This window comes from Cavia porcellus, unplaced genomic scaffold, assembly GCF_034190915.1.
Source record: "Cavia porcellus strain 051 isolate PalLab524CR breed Dunkin Hartley unplaced genomic scaffold, mCavPor4.1 scaffold_31, whole genome shotgun sequence".
Taxonomy (NCBI): domain Eukaryota; kingdom Metazoa; phylum Chordata; class Mammalia; order Rodentia; family Caviidae; genus Cavia; species Cavia porcellus.
In genome coordinates, this window is record NW_026947514.1 from 37,195,557 (window position 1) to 37,213,092 (window position 17,536).

The window sequence follows — 17,536 nt, forward strand, 5'->3', positions numbered from 1 at the left end:
CACAATTTTGGTGGTTGTCAAAGGTAAATTCCATAAACCTATCAGTTTAGAAGCAAATATACATTGCAAAGTTTGTGGCTCCTTCAATTTCTCAATCCTTGCTCCCACCCAGGCACAGAACCAGCCGTGTGGCGGGCTGAGTGTCTGGCCAACCCCTTATCTTCCCACCTGGTCTTACCCAGTCCTAGGGACACGCGATAGGACAAGAGCTGTGACAATGAAGCTGTGATTCTATAGCGTGAGTGTAAGAGCTGGTTATTGGCCGGGCATGGTGGCACATGCCCCAAATCCCAGCACTTGGGAGGCTGAGGCAGGAGGATCACTGTGAGTTCAAGATCAGCCTGGGCTACAAAGTGAGCTCAAGGCCAGCCTGAACTGCACAGTGAGACCCTGTCTCAAACAAAAAAGAACTGATTATTGTGTGTCATAAAAATATAAGCTACCACAATTTTCTTCCTGTTAGTGTAAGACACAGTAGCACTTTAATTTTTAAAATATGAATGGAAAGTAGGACTCAGAAGAGCCAACCATAAATGTCTCGTTTAATCATTATGATGAAGTATCAAGAACCAGTGGTATTAGTTGCTGACACAACTCATGTTCTGTTTAAGAACAAAGGAAAAGCTCAAACACGGAAAAAGAAAGTTTAAAAACTGCAACAGGAATGCCAGCCAAGCAGCACACTCAAAATTTCAGAAAAACTACTCAGAAATCAGCAAAGAAGCGAGCACATCTCCATCTTCTCCCTTATGTCAACAAGCGTGTCTGGATAACTTTTACCCTCTCTGCAGAGCAAAGAAGGGCGAGATGCACTTAGACAACATTAATAACATGACAGAGCTACTTCTCATACTTCTAAAATAATAGTATGTCTAAAACTCCATATTAACTTAGAACTTCTTAGATTTCTGTTCAAGCTCTTTTCTCCTACCTTCTTTTAGAGACCGAAAGGAGAAAGAAAATGATTTTCCTTACTTCACTTTGCACAGGGCTTTCCTCGGCTTCCTCCTCCACGGCTGGCAGGAAGGACATGGAGCCCGTTCGGTCCCGCTGGAAGGCACAGCAGGACAGCCACAGTCAGACCCGCACCAGCCTCCCCGGGATCCTGCCGCCATGCGTTTTTATGTGGCTAATTTTTTACTCACTTTATCCAAGATGCCTGCCCACACAGGTAGCCCCAGCTAGTGCTCACCCAGCCAAATACCCTTACTGCCAAGTCCCAGGCCACTTTAATCACCGCTTCTGCCCCCTACTAAACACACTGAGAGTGGGATTCAGAGTGGGGCTGAGTACTTCATAGGAAAATACTTCAAAGGGTGACCCCACCCACCTGCCATGGAATTTCACAAGCAAGTCCTGAAGTAACTCAGTCATAGGAATTCTGGGTGTGGCCCACAACAGACTCACTCCAAGATTTTTAAATTAACTAGTAAACAACTCAAGCAGAAAGTTTCCATGTTCAAAAACTCCTTTACTTGTTGATCAGCGTGGCACTAATGAATTCCAGCCTGTAATTCCAGCACTCTGGGAGGTAGAGGCAGGATTGTGAGTTTGAGACCAGTCTGGGAAATTGAGCAAGACCTTGTCTCAAAATTATAAAGGGCTGGCGAGTCTGTCCTTTCAGTGAGAAGGTCCTGGGTTCAATCTGCACTGCCATGAGAGATACTTCTTTGCTGTAAGCCACAGGCACAGATGGCACAGGCTGTTCAAGTGGAAAACAGGCCCATTTAAGGCCCCCTGGGATGTAGGACCAACGCTGCCCCAGAGCGCGCCTACCTTCCACTCCAGAGCCTCTCTCTCAGCCGCTCTGTCCTCTGAGGTGGTGGCAGACTGCCCGGCTCTCTCTGCTTCCTGCTGGTCTTGCTTCAAATGCTCGTGGAGGGTCAGGATGGCCGCCTTCAAGTCCACTAGTAGATCTTCCTTTTTCTGGTTTAACCTCAGAACCTGCTTTTCCACAGCTTCAATTTCTTCCTGCACAGAAAGCATTGGCACTGTTTTGGAAACTGGAAGCCTGTGGATCCCCACAGGGATGGATTAGGAGGCACAACGTACCTCTTACCTTGTGCTAGTGGTGGTGAACCTATGGCACATATGCCGCAACGGGCTGTTTGCGTCATGGAGAGCTCTGAAAGGTTCACCACCACCAGTCTGGGCTGTTTGGTTTGCAAAGCCAGAAGCCTGGCTCTGGTACAGAATTCTTCCTCTGGGTCAGAATTTCTGGGGGTTGAGCCAGATCAGGGAACATGTAACAAGCTCCCCAGGTGACAGGCTAAGGTGCGCAGTGGGGTGGGAGCCACTGCCCTGTGGCAGCCGCAGCACTGATGGAACCAGAATTCATCAGGCCAGCCCCCGGGCATCTCCCCACTAGCACACAGCACGCTGCTCCGTGCACACTTTCCCTTGCCCAGGAAATTCTTCGGCAGACTAACATTTGGGAACCACTGACAGAAACAAAGTTAGAAATCTTTCTTTCATTATTGCCCTTGAAGACTTCTCCAGTATGACTAAGTTCATTGACTCTTTAGTGCAAACAAGCACGTACACCAACAAAAGTATCTGGCAGGACAACTTACTATAGCATGAAGAGTCTAAGGTTCGAAGTGCTACTTTTAGCATTTGTATTACCAATATGTACAAATAAAACTTTTTATATATGGTTGTATATAAATGGCACGGTTTGTCCATAAGGATTACAGGATGACACAATCCTACATTCACAGGTCTCACGCAGCCAAACATCTTCCACTTCAGCACCCTGGAGAGGAATCTTTCAACCTCTGCCTGAAAAAGCTCCTGCAGCTAGTGCTGATCCAGAGGAACTTTTTAAGAAACCTACATCTGTTCACTATTTGTTCCAGACTGGTAGACTGCTTGTTTAGCATGCACAAGACCTGGGTCTGATCCTCAGAACTGCAAAACAACTTTGCTCCTTACTGTATCTGTTGACTCACAGACACGCAGAGTCTTTCATTTTTGGAGGTGGGTACCAGGAATTGAACTCAGAACCTTGCACTTGCCAGGCAGGCACTGCACCACTCAGCTATATCCCAGGCTCCCTAGTCTTTGATTTTTGCACAAACATAAAAGGAACACATTTCTATCTACACATGAGAGTTCTGAAGCCCAAAGAAGGTGATCACCCAAAAGTGGCCAGCCTGTGACAGAACATAGAAATGGGGCTCCTCACAGCTCCCCAAAATGGCTCGCATTCCTACCCTGATTGTGTCTGAAGTCAAACTTCCTATGAGTGCTGGCGGCAAGTGAATCACGGTTGGAATTATATCATGGTTGGCTACACTTTGTGTGCCACTTTTAATAAACACTAAATTCAGAGGTCAAGCGATCCCCAAGAAAAATGGTTTCAGAGCCATGAGAGTAACACTCAGGGGACAGAGCAGCCTGCTGGGCTGTCCGGGCTATGCAGATACAGAAGGTACTAGGCAGCCTTCAGCAGGACGCCGTGGTTCATATTATTAAAACATTTCTTGCCTTTTTTCATGGTGTTGACATTTACACTAATGACACAAAAGCTATGGTGGGTAAGATTCCTGGCACCTTACAGGAATCAAGGCAGGGGCACCAGCTATATTAATCATTATAGAATTCCTCAGTAGGAAAAATAGTTCTGGTTTCACTTAAGAATGTCCCAGAGTTAAAGACATGAGCCTCTAATATTCTAGTGACAAAATAGGAGGCATGCGTAAAGGGGGACTGCTGGGTGCCAAAGTACAACAGGTGAGGAAAAGTACCTGCCTGACGGTAACTTTTTTTTCCACAGAACACTATTTTCACATGAAATAAAATAATCAGTAAACTATACTTATACACTTGCATGTTACAAAAACTTTTGTTTGGAGAGATGATTGTTTCATATGAACTACTGAAATGTATCAACATTTGAGAGATTTGTGTAACTCAGTGAAACAGTATTTTCCAAATGATAAGTTTGATACTGTGAGTCATGCATTTTTCAATGTTTATTTCCCATTCAAAGCACAAAGCCAAAGCACAAAGCACAAAGCAAAAGTCTACCTATGGATTTTAATGTGAGAAAATGAGAACCTCATGAAAACGGCTTTAGAATCATTTACAACTGTCTTATGAGTAACTTTCATTTGTTATGTGTCAGTGTTGTTTGAAACAATGCCCATAACTATTCAAATGGACTATTAAACTATTTTCCCCTGTTCCAGGTACATGTCCATGTGACACTGGATTTTTTTGTCTTTTTATTTATTTATATATGTATGTATGTATATATGTATTTTATGGTACCAGGATAGAACTCAGGAACTTGCCCTTGCCAGGCAGACACTGTGCCACTGAGCTATATCCCTGGCCTTTTTTCTTTCCTTTCCTTTCTGAGACAGGGTCTTATTATGCAATTCAGGCTGGCCTTGAGCGCACTATGTAGTTTAGGCTGGTCTTGAACTCACAACAATCCTCCTGCCTCAGCCTCCTGAATGTTGAGATTACAGACATGTGCCACCACGCCCAGCTAAGATTGGACGTTTTATAAACTTTGAACAAAATCAGTACAATAGGAGGACTGCTGTGCGTCTGAGGCCAGCCTGGGCTACATAGTGAGTTCAAAACTAGCCTGGATTATATAAGGAGATCTTGTCTCAAAAAAAAAAAAAGCTGGGAGTGGTGGCGCACACCTGTAATTCCAGCACTCAGGAGGACTGTTGCAAGTTCAAGACCAGCCTAGGCTACAAAGTGAGCTTAAGGCCAGCCTGAACTGCATAGAGAGACCCTGTCTCAAAAAGACGAAAGAAAGAAAAGAAAAAGTTTCGATACACTAGAATGCAGAAGTAAATAAAAAGTTTTCTATTAAGTCAGACATTAAAGGTTAAAGGATGAGCAAAAATGTAAGAGTGTCACTCTTTGCACTATTTTTTCTTTTAAGATAGAGAATTAGTTTAATAAAATATTTCTATTAACATATAATGGGTTTAAGATTGCTGTTTTAAAACAAAATCTTTTAACATCTCTGAGTTTTAATTCCTTAGTCTGCACATAAACAATTAACTCCTCTCTGCAGTCACTAATTTTTAGTACACAGATGCCTATGTACATCTTCACGACACTCAGTCTTTAACACTGAATCCGCAAGAGGGACCCCCACTTGCTGACTCAGCAAGTGGCTGAGAACATATCAACTACCTGCCCCCACTAATCACATGGCAAAAAAAAAAAAAAAAAAAAAAAAAAAAAAACCCTTCAGCTCTCTGTAATTCATGGTACATAGTCAGGTTTTTAATACAGATGTTCTGATTCAAAAACAAACTTTAAAAAATCCTAACAGAGTGTTAACAGACAAACCACTGTAACTAGGTACACTGGATGCTGGTCATCATGGGAAATGAAGAAACAGCTTGGTATACAGCACCCTTCATTATAATGGTGTCCAGAGTTGTATTACCTCTGAAAGTCCAGTCTGTCCTCACTGCCCAACCCCCACTCCCAACAACTAATGGGAGGGTCAAGTTGTCAGACATCCCACGTCACATCAGCCCCTTGGGCACCAGAGCAAGTGCAGAGGTGACTGCACCAGGCTGAGACTGAGAGCCTTGAGAGCCTTGAGAGCACCCTGCTTAAAGAAGCAGCCCTAGCACAGGTTCTGAGTGGGAGCTGTGCAGCCACCAGTTTATCAAGTTTAATCACAATACCACAAAAGTGCTTGGTCCATGAAACAGGAACTGAAAGCAGGTTCAATCCAAAAGAGAGGTTGGACATCAGCCTGCAGCACGACCTGGGCCGCCAGACGCCAAGGCTTCCCAGGTGGATACTGAGTGAACCAATGAACGGAACGTACCTGAACTGCTGGCAAGTCGGTGGCCTGGTCTGGGGAGGTGTGTCCAAGGGAGAACTCGGCTGCATAATCACTTAGGATCTGCTTCAAATTTTCTATTTCTTCATCACATTCATTGGTCTGTTTTATGACTATCTATAAAATACCCCCCCAAAGAAGAATTGTCAAGATTTAAGACTAGATTAACTATCTATCCCCACTATAAATTCCAGTCAAATGAGGAAAACTCATATCCATAAAGCTTTTGATTTAAATGTATTGTAATGATAGTCTAGATATTATCTATATTTAAGTTCTAAGTATAGAGGACAAGCTTTGCAGAGCTGGCACCTCCTTGCTTTACTAGATACCAGGGCAGCGCCTGCCGTCCGAGTCTAGTTAGATACACCTTGACCTGAAGTGTGCTCAGTCTAGTGGGTTTCTCCCGGAAGTGTTTTATGGAGCGTTGAAATAAGGTTTCTAGTCGTATGAAGTTACTGGAATGTCACGCATACCATTTAAAATATACCCCATGTGGGGTTTTCCACAGAGAAGGTGGTATGGCAGATTGAGCATGCACAGGGCCTGTGATTTGAGCAATGATGAATTTTCCCAACACGTACACATCCTCACCTAGCACCCGATAGCATCTGTGATGTGCGTTTCATCAGTAAAAAAGCTGAAGGTTCTAGAACAGGCAGAGTTTGCAGAATAAGGCAAAACTAACCAGAACAGTGCGTGGGGTCTGATGTTAGGAAAGCAGGGCTATCTTAAGAGATCTATTTGTGGACTAAGTGATACAATCAAAGGATTATGAAAGATAAAGAAATGGACTTGAAAGCACATCTAGATATTTCTTTGGTCTGCTTAATAATAAAGCAAAAATGCCTTTGAAACTACAAAGATTTTGGCTAACGCATAATTCTTCCTTGTATTTTCTTTAATGTTTAACCCTAATTTTAGCTGCAGGCTGGAAATGAATAACTATGTTTCCCACACACACCAGTTCCTCAGCCCTCAACCAGACTGTACCCTGTTACTCCCCTACAAAAGTAACTGTCATACTTTCCACGATGAGGGCACTTGTAATATTTAAAGTAGTAGTTAAAGGAGAAAGGTACTGTATTCTAGTGATTTTCATTACCGCTGGCTTATTTAGCTTTGAAATGCATTACGGTACATCTGATTTTACCAGCACAGAAGGAAGAAAAATGTTAGGAGCACAGTTTGGTATCTAACTTGGTAAAATGGTCTTCTAGTCTTCCATTTTCATCTTGTGAAAAAGCCACATTAAAGCACAGTTATGGCTTATTTTCTTTCCCAACTAAGAAATCCATGGAGCATAATAAGGATAACATGTCAAATTTGACTTTTTTCTTTTCTTTGAGCAGTATTAAAATATCATACATTGGGTGCTAGGTCTTTTTCCTCTCCAACCAAAGGTGACCAGTTTCCAGCCCAGTGAGGCTGTAAGAGTCAGGACCCAGACCAGGGAGTGCAGGGCCTCCAGATCTGAGAACAGAGTGGCCTCTGAAATGTGAAGGGAAGTGAAGGCTTAAGGCACCACAGCTTTCAAAGGCAGGGTGCAGGCTGTCTACCAAGAGGGCTGAAGGTCTGTGGAATCAAAGTCCCTTCCAGCAATTCTCTGATCTTCTGGGAGTGGCTCTTGACCAAGTAACGCAAACTAAATACATAATTTGTGATTTGAGACAGTTGAGACAACTGGGGGGGGGGGGGAGTATCTGGGGAGAGGCTGAAAGGTGTCACCACTGAGCAGTATCACCAGGGGTTCTGAAATCCACATTCCTATCTGATTTGGGTAAGAATCGGCCTCTGCCTGAGGTGGCAGCCTTTCAGCAAGCCTCTCACCCCTCCACACCAGCCTCCTATTCTACCAGCATCACACACGGAGAATCAGATGAGCTCATCCATGGGAAGGGACTGAGAGCATTATGCAACGATTACTTTACAGATCGCCTGGTCTCCTGAGACTGCAAATGCCTTGCCCAGGTCTGAATCCTTTCCCAGATGATTTTATTCTTGTAGTACTTTAATGGCTATAGGATGGAATTAAATCGACCATAACTATGCTTTAATGTCTTCAAGCACAGCAAGGCTGACACCTGAGAGGGAAATAATCTGAGTCCTATGTGAGCAAGAAAACAGGTCTTTATGATAATTCTTTCGATAAAAACTGGGAAAAAACCAAATTTGCTAAACACCTTCACCAGTAAGTTGGCTGTCATCACAAACCACTCACCTTTAATAATTCATTTTGTTCTTGAGTCACATTTTCCAAGAGCTTTACATCCTGTAAAAGCTGATTTGTCCTCTGAAACACAGGCAGTGGGTTCACCTCTGGCTGCGGTAACTGCAGCTCCACTTGGTAAGACACTATCTCAGCTATGGTCTTCTTCATGGGACGGAGATTGCCAAGGATGACCTTAGTGATTAAGAGAAGCATGGTATGCAATTAGCATTCAAACAAACAAACAAAACTCTTTGGCTGCTGCTAAGCTTAATTTTTCAAAATTAAAAGTTTACACAATTTAGTCTATAGTTTCACTTTTTAAAACATTTCTTTGCCTCCGAATGAAAAGCGCTGGTCACTGCTGGGCTTGTGGTTCAGGGCAGAACACGGTGGGTGAGCAGTACCCGGCGGCTGCTGCACCGAGCACACCCTTTTCTCCCTTCTCTCCTCCTCTGCTCTGAGACGCACTCTCCTTCAGCTCTCTCTATGGTCACCCGTCTGTGGGCTACACTAAGGGCAGGTACAACATTGTACTTTCAAAGTAACTGTACCTAGCACAGGGCTTCTATACAATCTGCTCTTTAAATGAACTAAATTTGGCTAAATTTTATGAAATCTCAGGAGTATAATGGTATTTTGCTTTAATAACATCTGACGCTTAGGATCTGGACTTACTAATAAATTAGAAGAGACGATTCACTTTACTCAACACTTCACAGATATAATTTCATTCACTCCCCACAACTACCCTCAGAGGGGAAACCACCCTAATCTGTATTCCACAGGTGACGAAATTAGGTTCCCAGAAGTGAGAAGGAAGGTTAGACTGCAAGAGGCAGGGGTGGAATTAGAAGAACCCAGGCCCACCTGGCCCTAAAGCACATCCCCACCACCAGGCCAAGAGAAAACGGATGCTGGCAAGCTGGTTAGCATGTCTCAGCTCTCGGCCTAGGGGATCGATATGCACTGTAACCGACCAGTGTAACACCCCAACACCAAGGCACAGAAAATCAGCCCACCGAACATACACTCAAAATCATACGGCTAATAGCAGCTCACTGGGGCCAAATCCAACTCAAGGTAACTCAGATGCTCAAGCTCTTGGGTTTGATTGAAGGCAAAACTTAATGAAAAAGTAACCTACAGGAAAATTATCTTCACATAACAGTATTACGAATATTACTATTCACACGTACCTTTTTCTTTTTTTCTTTTTTCTGTTTTCTTAAGACAGATTCTCGCTAGGTAGTTTAGACTGGCCTTGAGCTCACTATGTAGCTCAGACTGGCTTTGAACTCACAGCAATCCTCCTGCCTCAGTCTCTTAAGTGCTGGGATTACAGGTATGCGCCACCACACTGGCTTCATTCATATCTATTTCCCTACCCACTTTGCCACTGTCCTAGCAGACTAATATTTTGGGGTCTGGAACAGTAGCGACTCAGTGGTAGAGCCCTTACTAATATGTGTGATCCCTGGGTTTGATCCCTAGCATCATAAAGCAATACTAATGCTCTGTAACAATCTTATTATTACATATTTTTAAATAGACATAATAAGGACTATAAGAAGATACTTCTAGTGATGATCCATGCTTACCTCCCCATGCTTAAGATGTTCTTCAGGTGAAAAGTCAAATATTTCTTTTGATAACAGGATAGTTTTGATTTTTGAAACTTTTTTCTCCATTGATTTTACTTCAGATTCAATAGCAACCACATCCTAGAATTTCAGAAACAAGAACACACTCATCCAATATGTCCTACACCCCTAATCTGTAAAACAGTATTTATTGCCATTACTTCTACTCTCCTATGTAACCAAAGAACGTTTGAAACTTACACTTCTTAAACACGACTCAAGGGCTCCACAGAGAGACACATTTCATGGTTTTCAATAAAAATGCTTTTTTACTCTAACAGCGTATCTAGCCACAAAGTATTGCTTATGCCTTCTTGAGTTAAAGAAAATTACAGCCAATTTTCAGTTACTCATGAAAACAAAACTAGTAGTTCAGTGAACTCTCAACTATCTAAAATCTTTTAAAATTTATCTTTGGACTGTGTTTAAACACTTGAATACAAGTAGAGTCTGACATTTTAAAAATTCCTGCAGTTTTGGTAAAATGATAAAGTCAAAGAAACTAACAGCAGGAGCTGGGAAATGGAGAGGGTCTCTTGTCCCCTCAAAAAGCCTCTGCCAAGCAGAATGCCATTCCATTACTTTATAAGCCATTCTGATTAATTTCAGCAATAGGTCCCTTGCCTAGTGGTTATTTTTCTTATCAACACCAACGTTCAGAACTCTCACGAACCTTAAAGTAAAACACACTGCAAAAATGTATTAAAATATATGCTTCAAAACCCACCATTTGAAACAGAGGCCCACAGCTGTCAGTGAAACCTTCAGACCTTGACTTTAGAGCTTAGTGCAGATGCACCAAAGCCCTAGGTGGTATAGTTAGTAATGGAGAGCATAAGAAAAAAAATAGATTGAGGATTTCAAATTATAGCAGTTTAGGGTTAGGGATACAGTTCAACGGCATAAGTACCTGCCTGGCAAGTGCAAGGTCCTGAGTTCGATTCCTAATACCAAAAAACAAAATCAAATTATAGCAGTTTGGAGCCATGTGATATAAGGAAAGACAGAACTTTATGGGACCTAACCAAACAGAGCAGTAAGGACAGTGGCTTTATAGTCACATCTCCAAATTAGAGGAGAAAGTTACATTACACTGAACTTGTTTTCCACACCTACTATTCAAGGAGGTATTTAAAATTCCATAATGTATTTCAGGATAATTTCCATCCGAAATCACAAAGACTGTCTAAAACTTTGGAGAATAGGTGTTTATACCCAAAACTTTATTCCCTTAACTATTATTACTAGCGAGGTACAGGAATATCCAAAAGGTAAATAATTAAAGAATAAGAATAACTGCCTTCACTGGGTGACAATATTTTAAGTGAATGACTCATGTATTTCAAGCAACAATGAAACTACTTAAAAATCCTCGGGAAGGTATAGTATAGTGGTATAGGGCTTGACTAGTATATGCAAGGACCTGGGTGTTATGCCCAGTGCCCCTCAAAATAATCCACTGATTGACACAGCAGCCCCTCAATAAATGTTGATTGATTATTTGCAGCAGTAGATATGGAACCCAGGGCCTCCAGTCAGGTTAGGCAAGGACTCTACCACTGAGCTGCAACCCCAGCCCCAACCCCCGACTTCTCCCGTAATCAGTGTTTTTAAATTATTTCATCTCCAACAAAGAGAAAACAAAGAGCTTATTTGATCTTTTTTGTTGTTGTTGTTACTGTTATACTATGAGATTCAGAGTGAAAAGAATGGAAATGAAAAATGTGGGGGCTTAATGTATATTCATATAATTAGACTGGTTCTAATCTGCCAAATAAAATACAAATTAAAAATGAGAAATCCCATCCTTATGGTACACACTTACGTCAGCTACTCGCTGGATATGCGGAAGGCTTTCCACTATTTGTTGCTGTAAAGCTGTCACTTGGCTGCTTAACTCCTGTATGGACTGCACTAAATCGTCTGTTTCAAAAATGATTGACAAATCTTCCAGATCGGTGAAAACTGAATGTAAAAGATTGTGCTTCTGCTCAGAATCTTCCAGAGCCATCTAGATAGAAAAACAGGGAAAGGGAGAGACAAAACCATCAAGATACAGAAACAAGCTGAGTAAAATTTAAATCTGAGAAAATTTTAATTTGTGACCATTTCAAACTCAAAGGTATTTCAATTTTCATAATGAAAATACTGAACTCTCTCTACTGGCAATGGGAGTGCATGACTTATCTGAAAGGCTTGGGACTAAAAGCATCTTGGACTTTTTCACATTTTTTCAGATCCGGAGTGTCTGAATATATGTAATAACATACCTTTAGGGTGGGTCTCAAGTGTGAAGACAAACTTCATTACACAACACACATACTTACTCACATCACCTGCAGGTGATGTTACACAGCATCGTTAGCATGTCTACATTTGGACTATGCCCAGCAGGTAAGGGCAAATGTAGTTTCCCACTTGTATGTCAAATGGGCACTCAAAAAAGTTTCAGATTTTCGAGCAAGCCTCCTGTCTCTCAGGAGCTATTCCTAGTCTCCAATAAATTTTCTTACTCTTAAAAACAATAAAACAACAACAAAAAAACCTTCCAAATTTCAGATTTTCAAGTTATGGATTCCCAGCGTAGAATAAGAAACATGTTTATTTGACCTTTATTCTTTTTTTTTTTTCTTTTGTCTTTTTCATTTTTATCGGTACCAGGGATCGAACTCATGACCGCCTGCTTGCAAGGCAGGTGCTTATGCCGCTGAGCTAAATCCCCAGCCCATTTGACCTTTATTCTAACTCCTAGCACAAAGTTTCTAAAATGGTTAGAATTTACTCAGTGATACAAGTAGGAAGAGCATTTAAAAAAAAAATGTTAAAATGAGAAAATAAAAACCATGATATAGAAGTTTAAAACAAAATAATAGGAAGTTAACGATGGTTAATATATTGTGTATTGTTATTTTCAAAGTAGTTGCTCAGATTTTAAGATACAGGCATAAAAACAAGATCAAACAATGAAAGCACAAACTGTTCTTTTTGATGAAATATAAAGATTAGAAGTTTTTTGTTTTTTGTTTTTGTATTGGGGATTGAATTTACAACCTCATGCTTGCCAGGCAAGTGCTTGTGCTGCTGAGCTAAATCCCAGCCTACTAAGTAGCACAGCTGTCTATCTTGTGTAGGAAGAGCATTTTTATTTGTGCATAAAAGACCTTTTAAAACATGTATTAACTTTCACACTTAGAGTTTATTTCTCTCCATCCTTCCTTTTTCCCCCCAGTGCTAAAGATCTCTAAATAGAAATTTATAAGCTCCTTCCAAGATTCATATGGAACTAAAAAAGAATAAGATTATTCCAAAAAAATTGAAAAAGAAAAAACTGTGGAATTTATGCTATTTAATTTCGAAAGTTACTATAAAGCTAATAGGAATCAAGACTGTCATAATGGTAAATGAACCGATCAACAAAACAGAAGATAGAACCCAGAAATAAAACCGTATCTATGAAGTCAATTATTTTCAGAAAGATGCCAAAGTAAATTAATGGTGAAAGTCTTTTCGATAAATAGTGCTGGAATAATTTGACATCTCTATTGGGGAAAAAAACAAATGTTGACCTTTTACTTCATACCATATAACAATTAATGTTTACCTGGACTTAGAAGAAAGAGTTAATACTACGGAATTTCTAGAATATAATAACTCTGTGACCCTGGGTTAAAGGTTTCTCAGATACAGCACAAAAAAATAACACATAAAAGAAAATATTGTAAGTTGTATTATCACAAAATGTCATAAATTACATACATGTCACAGAAATGGTTTTAAGAATGTTTTACAAATACATCTTACAACCCAATGATAACACAAGCAACTCAGTTTAGAAACGACTCAAAAGTTGGACACTTCACAAAGAAGCATACCACATTCAAGTAAGAACAGTGGTAACTTGGTTCATGAACTTTATTCTGTTCTCTTCATGATTCTGGTTACAAACCAAATTGGAAGAACTGAATCAAATTCCCCCATAAGGTCAACACTGAAGCTAACCACTGAATGTGATTCAGTTTTCATTCAATTCAATTTGCAACCAGAATCATGGAAAGAAACAAGTTCATGAACCAAGGTAGCACTGAATATGAACCAATACTCAAAATCATTAGTTCCTGGAAAAATTCCTTTTATATTACAATGAAACACACCACTAAAATGGCTAAAATTTAAAAGACAATATCAAGTGCTGATGAAAATATGGAGCAATCAGAACTCACTTTGCTGGCAGGAATTAAAAATAACACCCAATCTTGGAGAATACTTGGAAATTTTTATTGAATTAACAACAACATAAAAAGCCAGCAATCGTACTCCTAGGTATTTATTCATTGAAATTAAATGAAATGAAAATCTATCACTACAGAAAAATTTGTGGTTACGCAACTGCAACTTTATAAAGTCACCTAACAGCATACTAAAAATGGGTGCATTTAAATATATGTAAGTCACACTAAAACAAAGTAGATTTAAAACCAAGTAAGCTTACTGTTTTTACAAAGATAATTTATGCTTTAATGACTCATAATTACAACAGCAGTACTTGTGACATCTTTCCACCATGCAAACTTATTTTAATGAATATAATCCAAGAAGAAAGTTATACTATAATTAAAACAAACTGTTAAAAAGCTTAGCTGAGGAGTTATTAAAAAGTTTCTGCATGTCAAACGAAATCTCCAGCATAGTGAAAAGAAAACCCACAAACTGGAAAAAATCTTAGTGAACTCTCCCTCAGACAAAGGACTTCTGTCTAAAACACATAAAAGAATTTAAAAAAACAGACCCCCAAAATTCAAAGATCCAATCTAAAAATGGGCAACTGAGATGAATACACACTTCTCAGATGTAGAAATACAAATGGCGAATATATACATGAAAAAATGTTCGTCATCATTAGTCATTAGAGAAATGCAAATTAAAACCACACTGAGATTCCATTTCACTCCTGAAAGAATGGCCTGGATCAAGAAAACCATCAACAACAAATGCTGGAGAGGCTGTGAGGAAAAAGGAACTCTCCTGCACTGTTAGTGGGAGTGTAGACTGGTGCAACCACTGTGGAGGTCAGTCTGGAGATTTCTCAAAAAGCTGGGATTGGAAGTCCCATTCAACCCAGCTATGCCACTTCTAGGCATATTCCCAGAAGAACTGAAAGCATCATACCACAGTGATAGATGTGCACCCATGTTTATAGCAGCACAATTTGTAATTGCCAGATCTTGGAAACAGCCTAAGTGTCCTTCAACTGAGGAATGGATAAAAAAGTATTTTTATACAATGGAGTACTACTCAGCTATAAAGAAGGGTCACATTGAGATATTTATAAATAAATGGATGCAGCTTGAGACCATACTCATAAGTAAAATAAATCAAACTCACATGTATGAATACGGAATAGTTTCCCTAGTGTAAGAAATGATTCAAATATATAAAAGTATATGGTAACCATGATTCCCCATTATGTGGCTTTGAAGCCTTATAAAGTTTTCACTCATTAATTGGAATGGCTTTATTCTGAGTTGTTTGACATTATTGCCTGTGATGATATGAACAGTTATTTTGAAGAAAACAAGACATCATAATAGCTAGTGCTGATTTCATATCATCTTGTTTTGAAGTCCCACAAAACTGTTGTTCTGTCTCCATTGGTTTTATCATGTTGTATCTTACTGGATTTTATTATATGTGATAGTATAAACAAAAATTTTTATAGGCAAAGAGATAATATAGAAACCATTGTTCATTTTCCTTTAGCTGGTTCTAAATACCCTGTAATACTTTCATCCTCTTGAATGGTTTCACACTGCTTTGACATGTTTGAAGCCATTGTATATGAAGTTACATTCAAATATTTCAAGAAAAGAGATAATATGGTAACTACTATTAAGTTGGGTTATCTTGTGGTGAAGCAGTAGGTTGCTGAAATTGTTATGCTTTGACCTATATTGTTATGTTGTTATGTTCTCTTTTATCTCAATCTCCCCCTTTTTAAAAATAAATTATTTATTAAATATTTTTTTAATTAAGGAAAAAAATCAAAAAAATTAGCAGGCTATATTATAGTAACTTTTTGATTTCCTATTAACTTGATTTGAAGCCCTGTATTGCTCCCACCATCTTGTTTTGACTGATTAGACTCTGTTCTGTTCTGTATGATAGTATCAAGTTTGAGGGTATAGGCAACTACTTTGAAGGCAATAAGATTCACTATGATGCCCATTCTGGTTTGACTATTATCTTCTTTTGAAGTCCTGTAAGGTCTCCAATGGTTAGGTTTTATTGGTCTTGTTCTGTACTGTTTTGTTCGATTTTATTATACCTAATGATATAGGCAATTCTTTTTAAGGTAGCAAGAGGCATTATGGTAACCATTGTTGATAACCTTGTAATCTGTTTTTACATCACGTACTATGTCCATCCTTTGTTTTGACTGACAGCTTTGTCATATTTGGTTTTATTCTCTTCCAAAAAAAAAAAAAAGTAATAGGAACTATGGGAGTAATAAAACCCCAAATGTGTAAATGTTGCTGTAAAAAAGAGAGGAAAAAATGTGCTCTATAGGACACAACTGCAAGTGTGTTTAGGTGTGTTAAGATAGATGACCATATTACTGAGTTTTTGTTGGATCACTGAACACAACTGTTTGCAGTCTCACTGTTTGAATGTCCACTTTGTGTGCTTTAATCCTGTAACTTGAACAACTATTTCTAAGATAGCAATATGTAATCTATTAACTAGTGATTTCTTACTGTTTTTTTTTGAAATTCTGTATTACTTGTACCCTTATACTGTTTTTCTTTCTTTAAAAAAAAAAAGCTTAGTGAGCATTCTGACAGCTCTGTAACTCTTTTTTAAAAAGCAAGGCAGTCTTGGCAATATCAGAAAATGGAAAAGAGTAGTGTGAGTAGGACAATTATTTGCCTTATATAGACAAAATGGGGTTTTCACACAGAGCTGGTTTTGCAGGAGTTACTTATGGAGGATCCACTAGAATCTATTCTGTGGGAAATAAACTTGCATCTCTGCTCAGCTTGAGCTCATCAAGTCCAGCAACTCAGGGAATCCTCAACAGTTACAGCAATGCTTTCCAGCTGCACATCTGCCTCACTAGGAGGTAGTACAAGTCCAGCTGATTCATCTGACTTGGTATTAGCAGTATTTAAATTTTTAATGCATCAAAATCATTTGAGAGAAAGAAAAAGCATCATTCTTTTCTCCTGTCCTGGAAAATTCTTCAAAAATGGTGAATCATAAACACATTTGAAAATATAAAGATGCCAAGTTCTGAGGATGTGCAGATTCAACCCAAGGTATGGGTGGCATAGGGTGAGGGTCACCCAAAGAGTAAAAAATGAGCAAAGGGGCGAAAATGTAGTATCTTGACAACTTTCACCATTGGACAAAAATAGGCCACCAAATCTCAAACATTAAAGAGGTTGAAGCCAGCCACTCACTCAGGAACACACTGTACTATTTTAAAGATACAAAAAGAGCGTGGGTCATTGTTGAGATGTAAAAAATTGTAAAACATTTTCCTAGGGGATTCTTTCTTACGGTTGAACAGTTTGAGAGAAGGAAAGTACATCTTCAGAATCAAACTGCAGTCCAGCTCACCTCCAGACCATCCCAGAAGTCATGCTCCATGAGAAAAATACATCCACCTAGCTCTGAAGCAGGCATGCAGCGCGGGGTTCCTGTGGAGCCCCGGAGGCACAGGGGATTTAGAATCGTGATGTCAAAACTGGAAGGAACTGGGGGATGAGATTTCTACTTCTGTGTAACTAATTGCCACAAATGTGGCTGCCTTAAAAAAAAAAAAAAAAAAAAAGTATGAGCAGATATATGTTC

General features: G+C 39.6%; 1 protein-coding gene across 7 annotated transcripts in view; it reads right to left on the bottom strand.

Moving 5' to 3' along the window:
- Syne2 (spectrin repeat containing nuclear envelope protein 2) overlaps positions 1-17,536 on the bottom strand; it is a 313,170-nt gene that overhangs the window by 107,796 nt on the left and 187,838 nt on the right. For 6 of the 7 annotated variants that reach the window (XM_063241111.1, XM_063241110.1, XM_063241106.1 and 3 more), the window contains exons 58-63: positions 11,511-11,696; positions 9,644-9,766; positions 8,055-8,237; positions 5,819-5,950; positions 1,777-1,971; positions 976-1,050 (exon numbers count right to left, since the gene is read on the bottom strand). In XM_063241111.1, coding sequence (XP_063097181.1) covers positions 976-1,050; positions 1,777-1,971; positions 5,819-5,950; positions 8,055-8,237; positions 9,644-9,766; positions 11,511-11,696 — 894 coding nt within the window. Of the gene's footprint in view, positions 1-975; positions 1,051-1,145; positions 1,165-1,776; positions 1,972-5,818; positions 5,951-8,054; positions 8,238-9,643; positions 9,767-11,510; positions 11,697-17,536 lie in introns of those variants that run through there. The other variant, XM_013155198.2, reaches the window with a different exon arrangement.